Source organism: Somniosus microcephalus, chromosome 3, assembly GCF_052327205.1.
Source record: "Somniosus microcephalus isolate GS21.2 chromosome 3, FLI_Smic_1.0, whole genome shotgun sequence".
Classification (NCBI taxonomy): Eukaryota; Metazoa; Chordata; class Chondrichthyes; order Squaliformes; family Somniosidae; genus Somniosus; species Somniosus microcephalus.
Genome location: NC_140989.1, coordinates 94,236,595 through 94,255,309, shown reverse-complemented (window position 1 = coordinate 94,255,309; position 18,715 = coordinate 94,236,595). Strand labels below are relative to the sequence as shown.

At 47.0% G+C, this 18,715-nt stretch overlaps 1 protein-coding gene across 2 annotated transcripts in view; it reads left to right on the top strand.

Moving 5' to 3' along the window:
• LOC147121212 (clathrin heavy chain linker domain-containing protein 1-like) overlaps positions 1-11,704 on the top strand; it is a 155,594-nt gene extending 143,890 nt beyond the window's left edge. For both annotated transcript variants that reach the window (XM_085981359.1, XM_085981358.1), the window contains 3 exons: positions 4,239-4,441; positions 9,391-9,570; positions 11,415-11,704. In XM_085981359.1, coding sequence (XP_085837485.1) covers positions 4,239-4,441; positions 9,391-9,570; positions 11,415-11,623 — 592 coding nt within the window. In that variant the 3' untranslated portion in view covers positions 11,624-11,704. The remainder of the gene's footprint in view (positions 1-4,238; positions 4,442-9,390; positions 9,571-11,414) is intronic.
• Positions 11,705-18,715: the final 7,011 nt, after the last annotated feature.

The window sequence follows — 18,715 nt, the reverse complement described above, 5'->3', positions numbered from 1 at the left end:
GAATCGCCTCCGCACCAAGAGCAAGACACTCAGGAAAGGCGCTATCCAGAAAGGATCAGGAAGCCGCCCCAAAGACTGAATTTATAAATGGACTATTTTCAGTTAATGTTGCATGTTAAAAGTGTTAATTGTTAAATGAATGTTATGGTACTGTTAATCTAAAAGGGGAGGAATTGTAGTGTATGTACCTTTAAGGGGAGAACTACTTTTTACAGCTCCTGTATACTGTAGTACCGGCAGTGACCACACCTGTATATAAACCCTGAGTAGGGATCTGTACAGTTAGTTTTAGAGTAACCCTCATCCAGTAAACACCTGTTGATTGTTCCCTGCAGTCTCTTGTCAAGTTATTGAAGGACACACAATATCAAGATACACGGATCTAACACCTAACTGCGGCCGGGGCAGCGCTAATTAAAGGCGAGGTGCCGGGCGGCCATTTTTGTTGCTGGCTACCTGCCAGCACTTGCCTCCATTGCCGTCCCTGGCTTCCTCTGCAGCCCCCGCCCCCCCACCCCCGTGGAGTGTCGACTGCGCTCCGTGAGCCCGGCACTTCTCTTGAGTGCCGGGCTCTTTTGCCAGCACTCCGAACCCTGGTGGCCCAGCAGGGCCCCGGGTCACACTGCACAAGGCCCCTCCCCTTTAAGAAGGGGAGTAAGGCCTGCAGTACCGCGGTGCGATGTGCCGCAGCAAATGCCGCTGCGGCACATAGTGCCATGATGTTCCCTCACAGCGCCCCAAGAGAGAGGCAGGGTGCTTCTAGTTGTGCCCCGCTTCCCTCTTGGGGTGCTACCAATGAATTTTGGCCGCGGGGGCGCTAATTCTTTCGGGGCGTTACTAAGTTAGCGCCCCAAAGGGGCGCGACTCAATTTTTCCCCCTTTAACTTCCCACCCGACCCAAACCCACCTGTTTTGGGGGGTTAAAATTACTCCCATTGTTTGTCCTGGTGAAGGACTTCATCACTTTTCTGAAGGAAAATGACCATCTGCAAGAGAAGGCTCTTCACTTTTTTAGAGTAGCCAGGTTCCCAAGAGTGCAGAACCTTATCAATGAAACCGATGTGACCATATGGGCTCCTTTTGACAATGCTATAGGGTTTAAAATAATGAGCAGGTTAATAAAAACTGCGGGAAGGAGCGGGATCAGAGGGCGATAAGGTGCCACATAAAAGATTATTACACAAGATTAGGGCTCATGGGGTTGGGGGTAATATAGTAGCATGGATAGAGGATTGGTTAACAGACTGAAAACAGAGGCCTAGAAATTCAGTGCCCTTAGCACCGATTTTGCGGCGCTAGAGGGCCTAGCGCTGCAATTGGCGCCGGTTCCTAAATTGCCTGGGGCCCTTCCGCGGCGGTAGACCGGTAGCGCTGCGCCAGCACCGATGACGTCATCGGTGTGCGCAGCGTCCCGGTTGCCGTGGTAACCCGGCCCCAAGCCGAAATTCAGTTGCGGCCGCCTCGCCAGTGGCAGCCGCAACTAAGACTCCGGCAAACGAGTGTTGCCGGAGTCTGCGCCGGCGCTTTAAGGAGGCGCGGCGGCCAGCCACTTTCCCGCCGGCCGCCTGCCCGCAGCTCCCTCCCCGGACTTCTCCCCCCCCCCCCCGGAACAGATACAAGCCCGGCACTTGTCCGAAGTGCCGGGCTCATTTTTGAAGAGATTTGCGCGGGCCGCGGCCGGGTGCAGGCAGCTCCTCCTTAACGGAAGGAGGAGGCCTGCACTTCCCGAGCCTGCCGCACCGCAGCGGGCGCCGCAGCGCTGGAATAGCGGCGCAATGCGGCGCGTTGCGCCAGTTTTCAGGCACTAAAACCCTTCAGTAGCGCCGGCAGCCGTTTGGGCGCGGCGCTACTGAATTTTTGGCGCGCGCAAAGGGACTTAGCGCCGGCGCTAACTTCCGGCGCTAAAGCCCTGGCGCAGCGCAAACTCAATTTCTAGGCCAGAGAGTAGGGATAAACGGATCTTTTTCAGGTTGGCAGGCTGTAACTAGTGGGGTGCCGCAAGGATCAGTGTTAGGGCCTCAGCTATTTACAATCTATATTAATGACCTAGATGAAGGGACCGAGTGTAATGTATCCAAGTTTGCTGATGATACAGAGCTAGGTGGTACAGTAAGCTGTGAGGAGAACGCAAAGGGCTAAAAATTTGGGGCGAACTTCGTAGCGCCCTGGAAAAATTAGCGCCCCCACGCCGGAAGTTGAGTGGTTGCGGCCCAAGAGGAAAGCGGGGCGCTACCGGAAGCGCCCTGCATCCCTCTTGGGGCGCTGGCGGCCGCGGTATTGCAGACTTTCCTCACCTTCTTAACGGGGAGGGGCCTTGTGCAGCGCGACCCGGGGCCCAGCTGGGCCCCCAGGGATCGGGAGTGCCGGCAAAAGAGCCCGGCACTCAAGAGCACCTTGCCTTTAAATTGCACCTCCCTGGCCGCAGGTAGGCCCCCCTGACCCCATCGGACATAGCGTCCGGTGGTATGTCAGGGGGCGCTCCCGAAGATCGCAGCCGGGGCGCGAGCGGGGCACTGCGCACGGCGATGATGTCATCGCTGGCGGCGCAGCGCCGCGGGGCACTACCAGTGGGCGCCGCTGCTGACCTCCCGCTGAATTTCGCGGGTGGCGTGGGCGGTGCCACGCCCGGGCGCTACTTGTTTTGCACCCCGTTAGCACCCTCTTAGGCGCTAACGGGAGGCACAAAGCAACCCAATTTTCCCCCCAAAGAGTCTGCAAAGGGATATAGATAGACTAAGTGAGTGGGCAGTAAGGTGGCAGATGGAGTATAATGTAGGGAAATGTGAGGTTATTCACTTTGGTAGGAAGAATAGGAAAACAATATTTTTTAAATGGTGAGAAACTTTCAATTGGTGTTCAAAGAGATTTGGGTGTCCTCGTGCAAGAAACACAGAAAGCTAGCATGCAGGTACAGCAAGCAATAAGGAAGGCAAATGGCATGTTGGCCTTTATTGCAAGGGGGTTGGAGTATCGGAGTAAGGAAGTCTTGCCACAATTGTACAGAGACCACACCTGGAGTACTGTGCACAGTTCTGGTCTCCTTATCTAAGGAAGGATATACTTGCCTTGGCGGCGGTGCAGCAAAGGTTCACTAGATTGATTCCTGGGATGAGATGGCTGTCCTATGATGAGAGATTGTGTAGAATGGGCCTATACTCTCTGGAGTTTAGAAGAATGAGAGGTGATCTCATTGAAACATACAAGATTCTGAAGGGGATTGACAGGGTAGATGCTGAGAGGTTGTTTCTCCTGGCTGGAGTGTCTAGAACTAGGGGGCATAGTCTCAGGATACGGGGTAGGCCATTTAAGAACGAGATGAGGAGGAATTTCTTCACTCAAAGGATTGTGAATCTTTGGAATTCTCTGCCCCAGAGGGCTGTGAATGCTGAGTCTTTGAGTATATTCAAGGCTGAGATAGATAGATTTTTGGATTCTAGGGGAATCAAGGGATATGGAGATTGGGCGGGAAAGTGGAGTTGAGGTCGATGATCAGCCATGATCTTATTGAATGGCGGAGCAGGTTCGAGGGGCCGTATGGCCTACTCCTGCTCTTACTTCTTATGTAATTGACTCCCCATTATTTTAACTGGAAGCATTGACTTCAATGGAAAGGAAAGTCGGACGGGATGTATAACAGGCGGCTAACTCACTAGCGTGCGTTTAGCATTGTTGCCAAAGTTGAATTTTGCTCCCAGACTGTTGTAGATTGGAGCCGAAGATCGCCATTGCACCAGTCAAAGCCTGCCTGTGAAATATTTTAATATTGTTTGATATATCATGCAATATAATAGCAATGTACTTTGAAATTCCAGGTGTTAATCATCTTTAAGTAGCTTTGGCAGCCTCCTGTAGCTTGGGTGTATATTCAGCACATGAGAGTTATTAATGACTTGCATCTTCCCAAAGATAATGCACACTGGTTGAGTAGTCCACGCAATATTCAAATATATATAGTACTAAATAAGCAGAATGTAAGGGGTTAAAATTCAACTTCTGCGGGAGTGCAAAATGAGCGACAGCAGATTGACCACCCATTATACACCTCGGACGATTTTCTTTCCCATTGGTGGCTGATCCACTAATGCCCATTTTGTGCGCGCCACCAAAGTTGAATTTCATCTAATATTCTTAATTAATAGATCATTTTACATCCAACAGCTTGTGAGTATTTTTTGTTCTTTTATTTAAAACCCTTTTGATTCTTTGCTAAAACTTTTTCTTTCTCTTGTCATCGCTAGACTGACGTGTTCTGAAGCTCTGGGAGAGGTGATTTGTGATTATGGAGATACTGAGCCACGAAGCATGGACACATGCATGGCCCTGGCTCAGATTGTCTACAATAAGTGTGGTGTGCACAAGAAGGCTGCTCTCTGCATGTGTAGACGGGGGCAGATTTCTGGGGCAATGGCATATATTCATGAGTCCAAAAAGTTCAGCTTGGGTAAGGAGCTAAGAAGTGATTTAGTTATATTCTGGTAAATGTGATTAATATTGGAATGAGAGTTTAGATGGAAACGTCCTTCTGAATATAACCTATGTTGTGAGGTTAACTATTACAAAATCTCCTCTCTCTCTGTTATTTAGCTTAAAAAGGAAATGTAGTCTACTGAAGGACCTCATAACCCTAAATGTTATAAATGAACATATTTGTGCATTTAATTGGTCTCAGTCACCCCTAGTTTGGTGCTTTAAAACTGAAGGCTAGAGGCAGTCTAGGAGCAGACAGTTTAGGGTTGATTTTTTTGAATTGGCTGGGCACCTGCTGGAATTCCGTCAGAGCAGGTATGACTACACTCTGACCCCTTCAAGTTTGCGGGGTCAGGCTCATTATAGGAAATAGAGTGGGTTCCCAGCACTACTTATTAGGAGTTTCTGCACATCTCCCAGGTACGCAATGGTATTCGCACTGATGGACACCTTCTTTCATTACCCTAGGGTTGCTTTTCTTCAGTGCCTGTGATGCTCGGTGCTGAAGAAAGACCTTTGCTTCACTTGCTTTTGAAGAATTTTGGCCCTGTTCAGGAAATGAGCCACTCTGTGGAGAGTCCCATCAGATGTTTAAATCTTGTAACACCACCAGTGGGCAAGCTCCCAATCACAGATATTTCCCATGACTGAAGGTCATCGACGGTGTTCTAATGAGGCAGGGTCAGTGCTCTCTGTGTTGGGCAATTTGTGCACTGCCCCATTTCTGGGCCAGTTTACACCCAATTGGAAAATCTACACTTTTGTCTCATCTGAGGCATTGCAGGTATTTTTTTAAAAAAACGTCCCCTGGACAGGCAGGACAGTGTCGGGGTGGGGCGGGGGGGGGTTAAATTGTAAAAAGTGGGAAACCCAACCCCAACCCACCACAAACGCATCTACTTCCAGTTTAATTGCATTTAAATGACTCCCCCCCATCCCCCACACCGCGATGTCTCCTCCCTTGGTGTCTCCCCACTGCCGTGCTCCAATCCCCCCCCCAGCCCCCACCCCCACTTACCCCCAATCTTCTTGATTGCCGGGGACTGTCCCCAGCTGTTCCTGACTGCTGTCTTCTACAGCAGGCTTTCAGAGTAAAAAAAATTCTAATGAGGCCCTGCAGTTAAATTCGTCAGGATCTGCGCCTTCCTGGTATTTCTGGGTTTCCCAGCCACTGACTTGGGCCCCTGCAACCTCCCTGCAGCTTCCCTGTAAATATCGGGCCATTATGTCCCACAGTGAGCCAATCTCTTTCCAAAACATAACTACCCTTCTTCATTTGGAACTTATCCCCAGACTTATTAAGCTACCCCTTACTTACTCGGGACCTTCCAAATCCATTCCATATTCTATGACCCTGGTGCTAGTGTGACGGGAGAGCAAATTAGACTGGGACTCAGAAAAGGTAAGTAAAAGCCACCCCCACCAGAGTTTCTGAAAAGTATTGTAAGGGGTGGAGTCTTTGCCCACCCCAAGCAGGGCTAGCAGTGTAAGGGGTCAGGGATCAGGGCTGATCCGTTCAGGTCAGGAGTTCCCATGTTGCCAAACTGGTGATATGCTGGGCCAGTACGCCAAGTGGAAGTACATGTCTCAGCTGCATCAGTGGTGTTGCAGGGCCTGCATTATGAAGTAGAAATGTTTTTTGAAAATCTTTCGGGCGCCTTAGATTGTGGGTTCAAGTGAGCATTTTTTCTTTCTTTCGAGTGGTGGAGGGTTGTGTGGATAGCACTTCCCTCCCTCTGACTTGGCTCACTATGTCAGGATATCCAGCCTCCTTAGGCAGGTGGGTCCTTGAGAGGCATCACTAGTGGTGCGGATGTCTGTCCATGTCCTTTAAATAAATAGACCTCACTCTGACTCCTTTGGCGTAATTAGCACCAGAGGTCACAGGCAGTCACATACTGGCATTTATGGAATGTCAGCCTTGTGAGTTTTTGGTCCTGAGAACATTTTGAGTATAGTCTTTTTGAAACAAAAAATTACAAATGTAATTGTCTCCCTCATTTAGCTGCCTGTGCCACAACTCAGTCCATGTCTCCCTGACTTGCTGCCAGTGTTAATTTGCTGTATAAAAGAAAAAAGAAAGACTTTCATTTATATAGCGTCTTTCACGACCACCAGACGTCCCAAAGCACTTTACAGCCAATGAAGTAATTTTTGAAGTGTAGTCACTGTTGTAATGTAGGAAACACAGCAGCCAATTTGCGCACAGCATGCTCCCACAAACAGCAATGTGATAATGACTAGATAATCTGTTTTAGTGCTGTTGAGTGAGAGATAAATATTGGCCAGGACACTGGGGATAACTCCCCTGCTCTTCTTCAAAACAGTGCCATGGGGTCTTTTACGTCCACCTGAGAGAGTAGACGGGGCCTCGGTTTAACATCTCATCCGAAAGAAGGCACCTCCGACAGTGCAGCAATCCCATAGTACTGCACTGGAGTGTCAGCCTAGATTTTTGTGCTCAAGTCTCTGGAGTGGGACTTGAACCCACAACCTTCTGACTCAGATGCAAGGGTGATACCAACTGAACCACTGGATGACATGCAATAATTGACTATTAGGGTGAACTATTCTCCCTCCCTTTGGAGAATTCCCCAGTTCCTGCCATTCCCTTCCCATCCTCATCCAAGCAACCTGGCTCAAATTGGAATTCAAGTCCTGAAATTCCTAGGGATCTACTCCGCTCATTTTTTCCAGCAGAATGTAACCCCAACCCACCTTAGCCCCAAGCTGGAGACCTCAGCCCAAATTCCAGGGGTGATATCGATTGCGTGGCAGGGGTGGGTGCATTGTGCCGGCAAAGGTGCATCAGTGGCATCTGTACCATAACGCCAACCAGAATGTTGGAGCGGCACCATGCTGCTCCAGTCGTGGAGAGCAGGCTTGATGAAGCCCCAAAGAAAACCCTCTTCAGATCTTTTGCTCTCAATAGAACAAGCTGTCCTCATTGGAAAGGTAATTGATCCCTTTTGTGTTCAACTTCCTTTCCCTAGTAGAGGTTTGGGGTCTTTTCACATGCTTCAATATTTCCCAGGGAAGGGCAGGAACTCCTGCAGACTGCCCCCTTCAGATAGAGGACACAAGTGAAAGATCTCCACTGGAATTTAAACAGCCTGTAAAAATGGGACAGAATCCTAGTATAATTAGATTCCCTGTCCCAAATTACTCAGGCCTCAAACTTTCCTCCCTGTCCAACATCAGGAATTTTGTGCCTTGGTATCATCCTCACTGTTTGCCACACCCCCAAATTTAGAAATTCTACTCTGTATTCCACTATCCAGGTCATTTATATATATCAAAAAAAGCAGTGGCCCCAGTACTGACCCTTGGGGAACACCACTATCTACCATCCTCCAGTCTGAAAAACAGTCATTTACCACAACTCGCTGTTTTCTATCCTTAAGCCAATTCCTTATCCAAGCTGCCACTGACCCACCTATTCCATGAACCTCAATTTTGTTAACCAGCCTTCTATGTGGTACTTTGTCAAACCCCTTCCAAAGATCCATGTAGACAACATGCATTCCATTCCTTTCATCAATCCTCCCTGTTACTTCATCAAAAAATTAAATTAGAGTAGTCAAACACAATCTGCCTTTTACAAATCCATGTTGGCTCTCCTTAATTAGCTTAAACCTCTCCCAAATGCCCGTTAATTATTTCCTTGATTATTGTTTCTAAAACTTTACCCACCGCTGATGTTAAATTGATCGGCCTGTAGTTACTAGGATTGTCCTTACACCCTTTCTTGAACAATGGTGTCACATTTGCCACTTTCCAATCCTCAGGCACCTTCCTCGCATCGAGGGAAGATTGGAAAATTATGGCAAACCCTTCCACTATCTCCTCCCCCAATTCCCTTAGCAACCTGGGATGCAAGCCATCTGGACCAGGCAACTTATCCACTCTAAGCATACTCAGCCTTTCTAGTACACCCTGTCTATCAGTTTTCACCCCTTCCATTGCTTCTACCTTTTCCACTTTTACCGATATTTTTTCAGCATCAACCTCCTTAGTAAACACCGATACAAAGTGCTCATTGAGCATTCTAACCTTACCCTGCACCTCTAAGCATATATCACCTTCTTTGCCCCTAATAGTCCCCACCCCGCCTCTTACTACCCGCTTACTGTTTACATGCCGCAGTGGTAAGTGTGTGAGGGTGAGGTGAATCTATGAATGTGAGGTATGAGTCGTGTTTGGTAGAGATTGTTGGTCAGTGAGTGATGGGGGTGTGATGCATTGAGCAGTGTGTGAGGCTAGTGGTGCAGATGGTGGGATATGGCATTTGAAGATGAATTCACTGACCTTGACCACTCATGTGAGGTCATTAAACTTCTTCCTGCACTGCGTCCATGTCCTTGGGGCAACACTGCTAGCATTTACCACATTGGCTATCTGTTGCCATTGCACTTTTGTCTGTTGCCTTGAGGACCTCCTGGCCCCCTTTGGAAAGAGGGCCTCTCTCCTCGAGTTGACTCCTACACCAAGTCCTGTACTGCTGCATCAAAGAACCTTGGTCTTTCTCAGCCAGTTGAATGATGATCAGCAGGCAGAACACCTCCCCTTTAAGAGGTGCAGACTTCCTTCAAGAAGTGCAGGCTAGCTTTAATTGATGCTAGCCTCGCACAAACTTGGACCCCCAGCTGAGTGTTCAGCCACTCTGCAGTGTGTTCAGCGCTAGGCTGAACGCCACAATCATGCAAATGAGCAGGCAGCATGAAGTTTGCAGGTTGCTAGCGCATTGCGATCCCCGCGCCCATTTTCGGGTCAAACCAATATCTAGGCCTCTATGTTCTAACAACTCTGAATAGGTCTGTTGCATTCTGTGTCATGTTGGACTAGTATCCAATTTGGTGTGCTGCCAGTCTGCCTTGCATAGACCCTTTCTAATGTTTTGTGTCTGGATTGTTTTTCTCCAAGATGATTATTTATTCTTGTTGAACAATTGCCCAAGTACCGAACTAATTCAATGTCTGACCCATGAATGGAATGGAAATCCAGCAGCTCTCTCAGTCGGGCTTGCAGTATTGTGGCTCATCTCAAATGATCAGAAGGAAGTTGGATTCTGTCTTCTGAAGGAAGTACATGATTGTGGTCAAGGTAAGGACACAACTTACATTTATATAGCGCCTTTAACTTGGTAAAACATGCCAAGGTGCTTCGCAAGTGCATAATCAGACAAAAATTAACACTGAACCAAAGAAGGAGACATTAGGACAGGTGACATAAAGCTTGATCAAAGAGGTATGTTTAAAGGAGCATCTTGAAAGAAGTGGAGTGGTTTAGGGAGGGAATTCCAGAGCTTAGGGCCTAGAAGGCTGAAGGCATGGCCGCCAGTGGTGGGGAGAAGGAAGTGGGGGATGCTCAAGAGGCCAGAGTTGGAAGAATACGAAGTTCTTAAAGGGTTGTAGGGCTGGAGGAGGTTACAATGATGAGGAAGAGCGAGACCATGGAGTGTTTTGAACAAAAGGATGACAATTTTAAATATCTATGCATTGGTGGACTGGGAGCCAATGTAGGTCAGCGAGCACGGGGTGATGGGTGAAAAGGACTTAGTGCGAGTTAGGATATGGCAGCACAGTTTTGGATGAACTTAAGTATACGGAGGGTGGAAGATGGGAGACCAGCCAGGGGAGCATTGGAATAGTCAAGTCTGAAGGTAACAAGTGTAGATGAAGGTTTCAGTAGCAAATGTGCTGAGAGAGGGTCAGAGCGAGGCGATATTATGGAGCTGGAAGTAAATGGTCTTTGTGATGGAGAAGATATGGGGTCGGAAGCACAGCTGAGGGTCAAATAGAATGCCAAGGTGTTTCTATAATGGGACACCTAAAACTAACTAATGTTTTGTACAAATGTATAATTACTTCTTTATTCTTATACTCTATGCCCCATTTATAAAACCCAAAATGCTGTTGCCCTCTTTAATGAAAGAAAGAAAGACTTGCATTTATATAACGCTTTTCACGACCACCGGACGTCTCAAAGCGCTTTACAGACAATGAAGTACTTTTTGAAGTGTAGTCATGGCTTTATTGACCTAGACATGCACTTTCAGGGAATTATGTATTCAAACCCTTAGGCCTAAAATTCCCCCTCTCACCCTTGCTCAAGGCCAGAGATCCCATTCCAACTTCTGTGGAGAGGGGACAGGGTCACATGCATAACCAGGGCAGGCTACTGGTGCCTGCAAGGGTCCATCAGTGGCAGCCCCCAAGCTTGAGCCGTCCTGTCCTGTAAGGTGGAATGGTGTCCTCCAAGGGTCCAAATGGGTGGAAGAAAATATTTTTTTAAATCATTTCTTCAGCTCTGACTGGAGTCACTCCAGCTAGGGAAAGAGAGGGCCTTTACAACCTCTGATATTCCCCCTTGGCACAGTAGGAGTGGGCAATAGATTTGCCCATGACCCCCCAACAAAAATTTAATGGCCTGATTCAAATGAGGTGGAATCCACAGGACAGGACCAAGACAGCTCAAAGATCTGCCATCAAGTGAGGAATTCCAGGAGGGAGATGCACAGTAGGCTAAAGTTGGAGTACCATAGGCCGCAGGCTTGGATGTTAGGCTGCAGGACGTTACATAGATAAGATGGGACAAAGGCATGGTGGGATTGGTAAATGAGTACAAGGATTTTGAATTCAGTATTTTGGGACAGGGAGCCAGTGGAGGTCGTAGAAGATCAGAGTAAGGAATGAGCGACACTTCTGGCAGTGAACTTTTAACTAAGTTAGAGTTTGTGTAGGAAGAATCTCGGGAGGCCACCAGAGACCTTCTATGGATGGAAGTTCTGTCCACTGAGGAAATTAGGGGCCACAGTAATTGGGACCAGATTGCCACTTAATGTCCTCATTTGTAATACAATGAAGTAAATTTAATAGTGATGTCAATGCTGTGGAAAATTGATTAAAACTCAAGTCCAAATTAATTATAATCATGTACATACTTAGGAGCTTTGGAACGAACCATCCTTAATGATGTTGTCTGTACACTGGAAGGTTGGCAGGAGATTGCAGATGCGTGCAACGCTCATAACTACAACGAACTGGCAAACAGCATTTTTACTGTGCTCACATCACAAGAAGGAGGAACAGTAATAACAGTTACAGCTGATGATGATAATGATGGTGCAAGATTAACAGAACATGTTTTCTTGTAGCTCAGTCTTTCACTGAGGATTTACAGAGCTTGTACCTCACTTAAAACAATGCAAGTTTTATAAAATTCCAGCTAAAAGATGGACATTGTACTAAGATGGTAAAAGTCATTTTTAAACTCATGGGGGGAGAAATTCGATATCGCTAAATTTTGAAAGCTAGAAAAATTAGCGCTAGGCGCTAATCATTCTCAGCTTTCGGTAATTTCAGTGTTAGCACTCCAGGAATGAAGTGGAGCGCTAAATCAAGCGCTACCACTTCCCTTCTGGAGTGCTAAACCAAACGGGGGGGGGGGGGGGGAGGGGCGGTAGAGGTGCAGCGCTGCACAATGACCACTGCAGCACTGCCAGGATCCAAGGACTCCTTCCCTCCCAAAGGCTCTGCATTTGAACAGGCTCCCTCGCCACCGACGGCAACCAGGATCCTCGATGATCAGCCCTAAGCACTCAGAGTGCAGGGCTGATCAATCGTGCCATTTAAAAATTTTCAAAATGCACCCTAAAGGAAGGAAACACATTTCTCCTGAAGACCAGCGGCCTTACCTTTAATTAGCACTCCAGAAGTGCCCGGCCTCCCAAACAACGCATCCTGCAGCTGTTGGTGTTATCGCCCGGCGATGCTGCAGGGGGCAGTACCGCATTTTGGGTCCAGGGCGCTGCGCAGCCAGATGACGTCATGATCTCCGGGTGAAGGAGATCGTGGTGCATGGGGTTACCGCCGCCGCAAACCGCCAGATGAATTTCAGGGGTGGCGGTAACATCGCCGCACCCAGGCAGCAAGTCGCTAGCTCCCCATTATCGCCCCCAGTGGCGCTAAGGGAAGGTGCTAACCAACCGAATTTCTCCCCCATGCAGTTTTATATATAACAGCTTATCACATCCTCAAGATATGTTTGAGTGCTTTATACCTAATGAGTTACTTTTGAAATGCAGTCACTGCTCCTATGTTGTCAAACATTGCAGTCAATTTGTGCCCATCAAGGCCCCACAAACAGTAAGTGAATGAATGACCAGATAATCTTTTATTTTTAGGTGGTAGTTAAAGTACGAATATTGGCCAGGATACTAGAAGAAGTCCTTGCTTGCTCTTTGAATAATGCCGTGGGATCTTTTACATTGACTTGAGTAGGTAGAGGGGGTTACGGTTTAATGTCTCATCCAAAAGATGACACCTCTGACAATGCAGTACTTCCTCAGTAGTGCACTGTAGCCAGATTATGTGCTCAAGTGGGACTTGTACCCACAATCCTGTCTCAGAAGCAAGAGTGGTGCTAACTGAGCCATTTATCTGATAAAATATATTTTACTTTTTAAATTGTAATGTGTTGCTTGGTGTCCATAGCATTGCTGTGCAGCAGGCGCCAGCACCTCGCATGAGACCTGTTGAGTGGATGGTGCACAGAACATGTGAGAATGCAGTCATGATGCATCGATGGGACTGAGAGCCTGTGCACCTGTTGTGCATAGATTCTCATGCTTGTTAGCGCATAGAGATAGACCCATAATACATTTGGAGTATATTAACGGGGGAGTGGGACTAGCTGAAGTGCTCTTACAGAGAGCCAGCATGGGCTCGATGGGCCGAATGACCTCCTTCTGTGATGTAACCATTCTATGATTCTATGCTTGAAATGTCTTTTTCCTAGAAAGTGATTTTCATAGCTTCCTACATTTTGACATACGCAAAGTAAAACTATTTACCAATTTTCCTGGACCATTACAATCCCTTGGTTGGAATATAAACTTGCTAAAATCCTGAAGAGTGTGCAGCTGCCTCAACGCTACACCACACAAATCTGTGAACAAAACGGGAAAAGCAAAGTCTGTAAGTACTTGGAATTCAGTCACAAAGTCAAGATGATGCCAAACAACACATTGCTGACACATCTGTCCAACCACCAAGATGAAAGTTATTTTACAACAACAACAACAACTTGCATTTATATAGTGCCTTTAACATAGTAAAACGTCTCAAGGCACTTCACAGGAGCGTTATCAAACAACATTTGACACTGACTCCCATAAGGAGATATTAGGACAGATGACCAAAAGCTTTGTCAAAGAGGAAGGTTTTAAGGAGCATCTTAAGGGAGGAAAGAGAGGCAGGGAGGTTTAGGGAGGGAATTCCGGAGCTTAGGGCTTAGCAGCTGAAGGTACGGCCGCCAATGGTGGAGCAATTAAAATCAGGGATGCACAAGAGGCCAGAGTTTGTTCTCGGGATGTGGGTGACACAGGCAAGGCCGCATTTATTGCCATCCCTCCTTGACCAAAGTGGGCCTTTCTCCAGCACTTGAGTGAATGTCCGCGCATACACACAAACACACCCCAACACCTTTTAGTGTTCAAGACCCTTTTGGCACTGTGCCATTACTAATGTTTTGGTGGATGCCCTATATAACCGGAAATGAAGGTCTGAGGTATTCAGTGCAAATTGTGGAGGGAGGGCTGTAAAATATATTCACATTAAGGGCCTCTCCATAATATTATTGGGAGTGGCTGAGCAGCCTCCCGTGCCTTCACCCCCCCCCCCCCCCCCACATACTGCCACCAGTCCCTCTTCATAGGAAACCTCCTGGCACATGAACAGGCAGTCAGCAGCCCTTTACTGGCGGCTGGCACCCGCAGTAGCAGATCCGGCACTTCCGGTATATCACGAGTGATGCACTGAGAGCGCCAGAAAAATATTCACATGAGGTGACCTCGCATTATTGAGCGCTCATTGGTGTCATGATACGCAGAGTGCTTAAACAGTGCTGGCACCATTGGATCGGCCCCAGTAAGTTAGAGCACAACACACATGTTCGACAGAGCTAACCATCTGGTAATACCATTGAATTAATAGATACAGAATGAATAAAATGCTTTATATGATGTAGAGGAGCTGATACCACTTGTGGGGGAGTCCAAAACTAAGGTTCATAAATATAACATAGTCACTAATAAATCCAATAAGGAATTCGGGAGAAACTTCTTTACCCAGAGAGTGGTTATAATATGCAACTTGCTACCACATGGAGTGGTTGAGGCGAATAGCACTGATGCACTTAATGGGAAGCTAGATAAGTACAAGAGGGTGAAAGGAATAGAAGGTTATGCTGTTAGGGTTAGATGAAGTAATGTGGGAGGAGGCTCATTTGGAGCATAAACACTGGCATGGACCAGTTGGGCCGAATGGCTTGTTTCTGTTTGTAAATTCTGTGTAATTAACAGTGTTCCAGACACTCAGTGCCATAATGAAACAGGCACTACATGGAAGCCCCTTCCCATATGCTGGGTCCATTATCTTGAAGGGGACTAACTTGCTGTCAGTAGCTGTTTCCACCTATTTCAGTGCTTTTTCTAACTATTAACCTACTTAGCTGTTTTACAAGAAATTGTAATACAGAGTGCTTCTTAAAGCTGGCTCCTGTCTGCTATCTGTGTCAGTTTACCCAAGAATATTTCACTGTGCACTTTCTAAATGTGAGCTATGGGTATCCCTCTAGACATCCCATTTTATTTTCAGGTTGTAGAGGAAAAAGAGGATCAGAAGAGGTTTGCCAGAACAAATGCTTTGGCACCATATGAGAACAATTAGGATCTGTTGTTGAGTCACTACCCATGTTTGTGGGCTATGCAATCATACCTGCACATATCTGAAGAAAGCTGCACACAAAGACTACAATTCCTAAAGAAGATCATCGCAGATTGTGCATACTTCTGCAGCTACAACATACAGGACAGAGATGGCTCTTGTCAGTAGCTGTCATGATAACTACTTCCTTGAACTTTGATGCCACTGAATGCAAAATCTCCCAATTCACAGTTGCATCATTTAGGTAACAGAAACCTTGTTTGCCAGAGGCACTCAATTCATCTATTTTCCCATGGAAAACACACAATTACATCTACATAGGGGTGTTGCCATGGATCAGATAGGAGAAGACAGGCAGCAGCAACTAGTGGTAGAAGACAACCCTGACTAAGAGCCAGAAAAGAGATCTGTGCAACCAACCAGTCTCTCAGTAAGAATCTTAAGAAGGTGTAGGAAAATGGCCTTTCTAAATCACACTATTGACATTCTAGGAAAACCAGAAGTGTTAATAATTGATTTCTAAAGCAAACAGATGAATTATACATGCTATAAATAATAATTATATATACCAGTACCAACAGATGTTTCCAATTAAAAACTTGTGCTAAATTGAGCTAAACTTGCCACAGTTGCAGGCCCAAGTACTAACTAAATGGGAAGAATTTTAACCTCCCCGCCAACCCAGCGAAAACAAGGCAGAGAGGCAGTTATAATGGAGCAGGAGACTTGCCCGCTGAACTCCCATACTAATCCTACCGTCTGCAATTTCAAATTGCAGACGCCAAGGATACCTGGCCAAAGTTGGCAGGGTCCTTGTTTAAATATGCAGATCGGGCTCCAATAACCAGGTGGCTTCCCCGCCAAGCCAAACCTATCAGGAAGTGTGTCCACAGCTAGAAGAAGTCCAGCAAGGAAAGCTTTTTACATTTTTTTTTCTGTTTCCTTGTGTGCCAGGAGGAGCAGGAGTGCTCCTGTGAGCCCCACAAGGAACTCTTGGGCCTGCCCTGTACCATGCTTCCCTCCCTGCTGAACGCTATCCCAACCACTTACCTTAGTGCTGGTAACCAATCGATCGGGTCCCCAGCGGCAGAAATCCTGCTCCCGCCCGCTGACTACCTAGCGCTTCCCACCAGGTTCAGGCAGGAAACTGCCTACGATTATGTAGATGAGATCTGGTAGTTAAAAATCTCGTAGGCCTCACACCACAGAAGGCCGGATGGCATCCACGTCTGCCTTGCCCCCAGCCGCGCCTAACCCACTCCTCTTTAAAATCACCCCTAATATGTCACTGTGCCTGAGTGGATAACAGTTTAATGAGTAATGATTTTACAAGAACCTTGTAAAATATTAATATCAGAAGTGCTGTCTTCCCATCTTGATTTGAGCACTGGGAAAATGAATGGAGCCCAGCACCTAATTGGAGTCTTTGCCTTTATCAAATTAATAAAGTCTGACTACTAAAGTTCCTGATACATGCCTGTCCAGTTGAGTGACACATTGGAAAGGATATATATGACAGCATAGAGCACCTTGGTTGATCACTAATGGTTATGCACTCTTTTAAGTGCAATTTACTTTGTGAAAGGTTTTCAGGGAGGTTAGAAGGTGTAAAGGGAAGTTATAAATAGCTTTTGGATGCAAGTCTTCTAAGCAGAGAAAGTATTGAGTGAAAGTTGGAAAGCTAAGAACGCTTAATCAAATGAATAAAAACTTGTAAAGTGTATAATGACTATTACTTCAACTTGCTCCATGATGTAATAAAAAGTCTCACACATCAAGGAACTTTAAAGTAAGCTTTAAGCAACTTATAATTAAACTATATACAAGAGCGGTCTTCACCATGCCTCTAGGAGAAGCCCTCCTATCATACTGAGCAGTTCAGTATTTATACTAGTCCAAACACAGGAAGTGACGTATGCACAGGAACTGATGTATACACAGAGTTCACAGTTCACAGGAAGTGATGTGCACATAACTTCCTCCGGAAGTTATTTTTTATTATTACATTCTTCCCTCCTGCGAGATTAGTAGGCTGTGGTCTTCCTTTTATTCCGCAGCCGCCGAACGAGGAAGAGTCGCACCCGTTTGGGTTCCCGTCGTAGAGGGTCACTGGTCCGCTTACATGCTGTTGGCCATTGGTCAGAGTCTGTGTGGCCTGGATTACCCTGTGAAGGGTCGGGGAGATCATGGCTTCGTGTACGAGTCCCAATAGGTGCAGAGTTGGTCTGTCTCTGTTCAGAGGGAGGTGCAGAGCTGGTCTGTGGCGGATCAGTACTTTGGTGCGCGGTACTGGGAGGGTCGCAACTTTGAGTACGGGGTTCTACCGGCACGAAGCTAGTTGGTGTCAGATCAGGATCCTGGAGAGGGGTAACCGGTAGGTTCCAAGAGGCTCCTGGTAAAATACCATCACTCGATGTCCCACTAGGTCCTGGTGGGCAGGGAGCCAGATCCCGTAATGATACGGTAGATTCTCGGCCGTCGGGATATCGTATGTATGCATAGGTGGGGTTGGCATCGGTTAGTTCGACCTCGTCTACGAGAGGGTAACTTTTAGACGTCCGAACGTATCTTCGGAGTAGTACAGGTCCAGGAGTAGTTAGCCATGACGGGAGGGATGTCCCATAAGATGAGCGACGCTGGAATCCAAAGAACCGCTCATGAGGTGTAGTATTTGTGGCTGTAGAAAGAAGGGACCGTATAGAGTGCAAAGCATCCGGAAGCACTGCTTCCCATTGCTGGTTTGGTAGGCCCCGAGATCTTAAAGCAAGATGTACGGAATTACAGATGATACCGTTATACCTCTCTACCTGCCCATTTCCGATGGGATGATATGGCGTCGTCTTGCTTGTAGCAATTCCCCGTTCTGAGAGGTAGTCCTTGAGTTCCCTTGACATAAAGGATGGACCCCGATCTGAGTGAATGTAAGCCGCCATGCCACAGAGAGAAAATACTTGCTCAAGGCAGCAGATTACTGTGGACGCCAGCATATTGGAGCAGGGGAAGGCAAACGGAAAACGTGAATATTCATCAATCATGGTGAGCAAATACGTGTTCCGAGTAGAAGAGGGCACTGGGCCCTTAAAATCGATGCTAAGTCGTTGCATTGGTTGGGTTGCGTGTATGAGCATGCCATCTGAGGGGCGGAAGAACTGAGGTTTTAATTCTGCACAAAGCCGGCATTCTGAGCACATTTTCTTTACATCTCCAGTAGAAAAAGGGAGATTCCATGATCGTACGAAATGTAGCATGCGCGTAACGCCAGGATGACACAATCCATTATGGACATCTATGAGAGTAGAGGACGACATAGTGGAGCAGAATGCTCGTGTGAGGGTATCCGGGGCCACATTCTCCTTGCCAGGTCGATAGTGAATGGTGTAACCAAAAGAGGCCAGTTCCATCCTCCAAAGTTGTATTTTATTATTCTTAATTTTGGTTCGTTTTCGATTATCGAGTATGAAGGCGACTGATCGCTGGTCCGTGATTAATGTAAAGTGCTGGCGAGCTAGGAAATGGTTCCA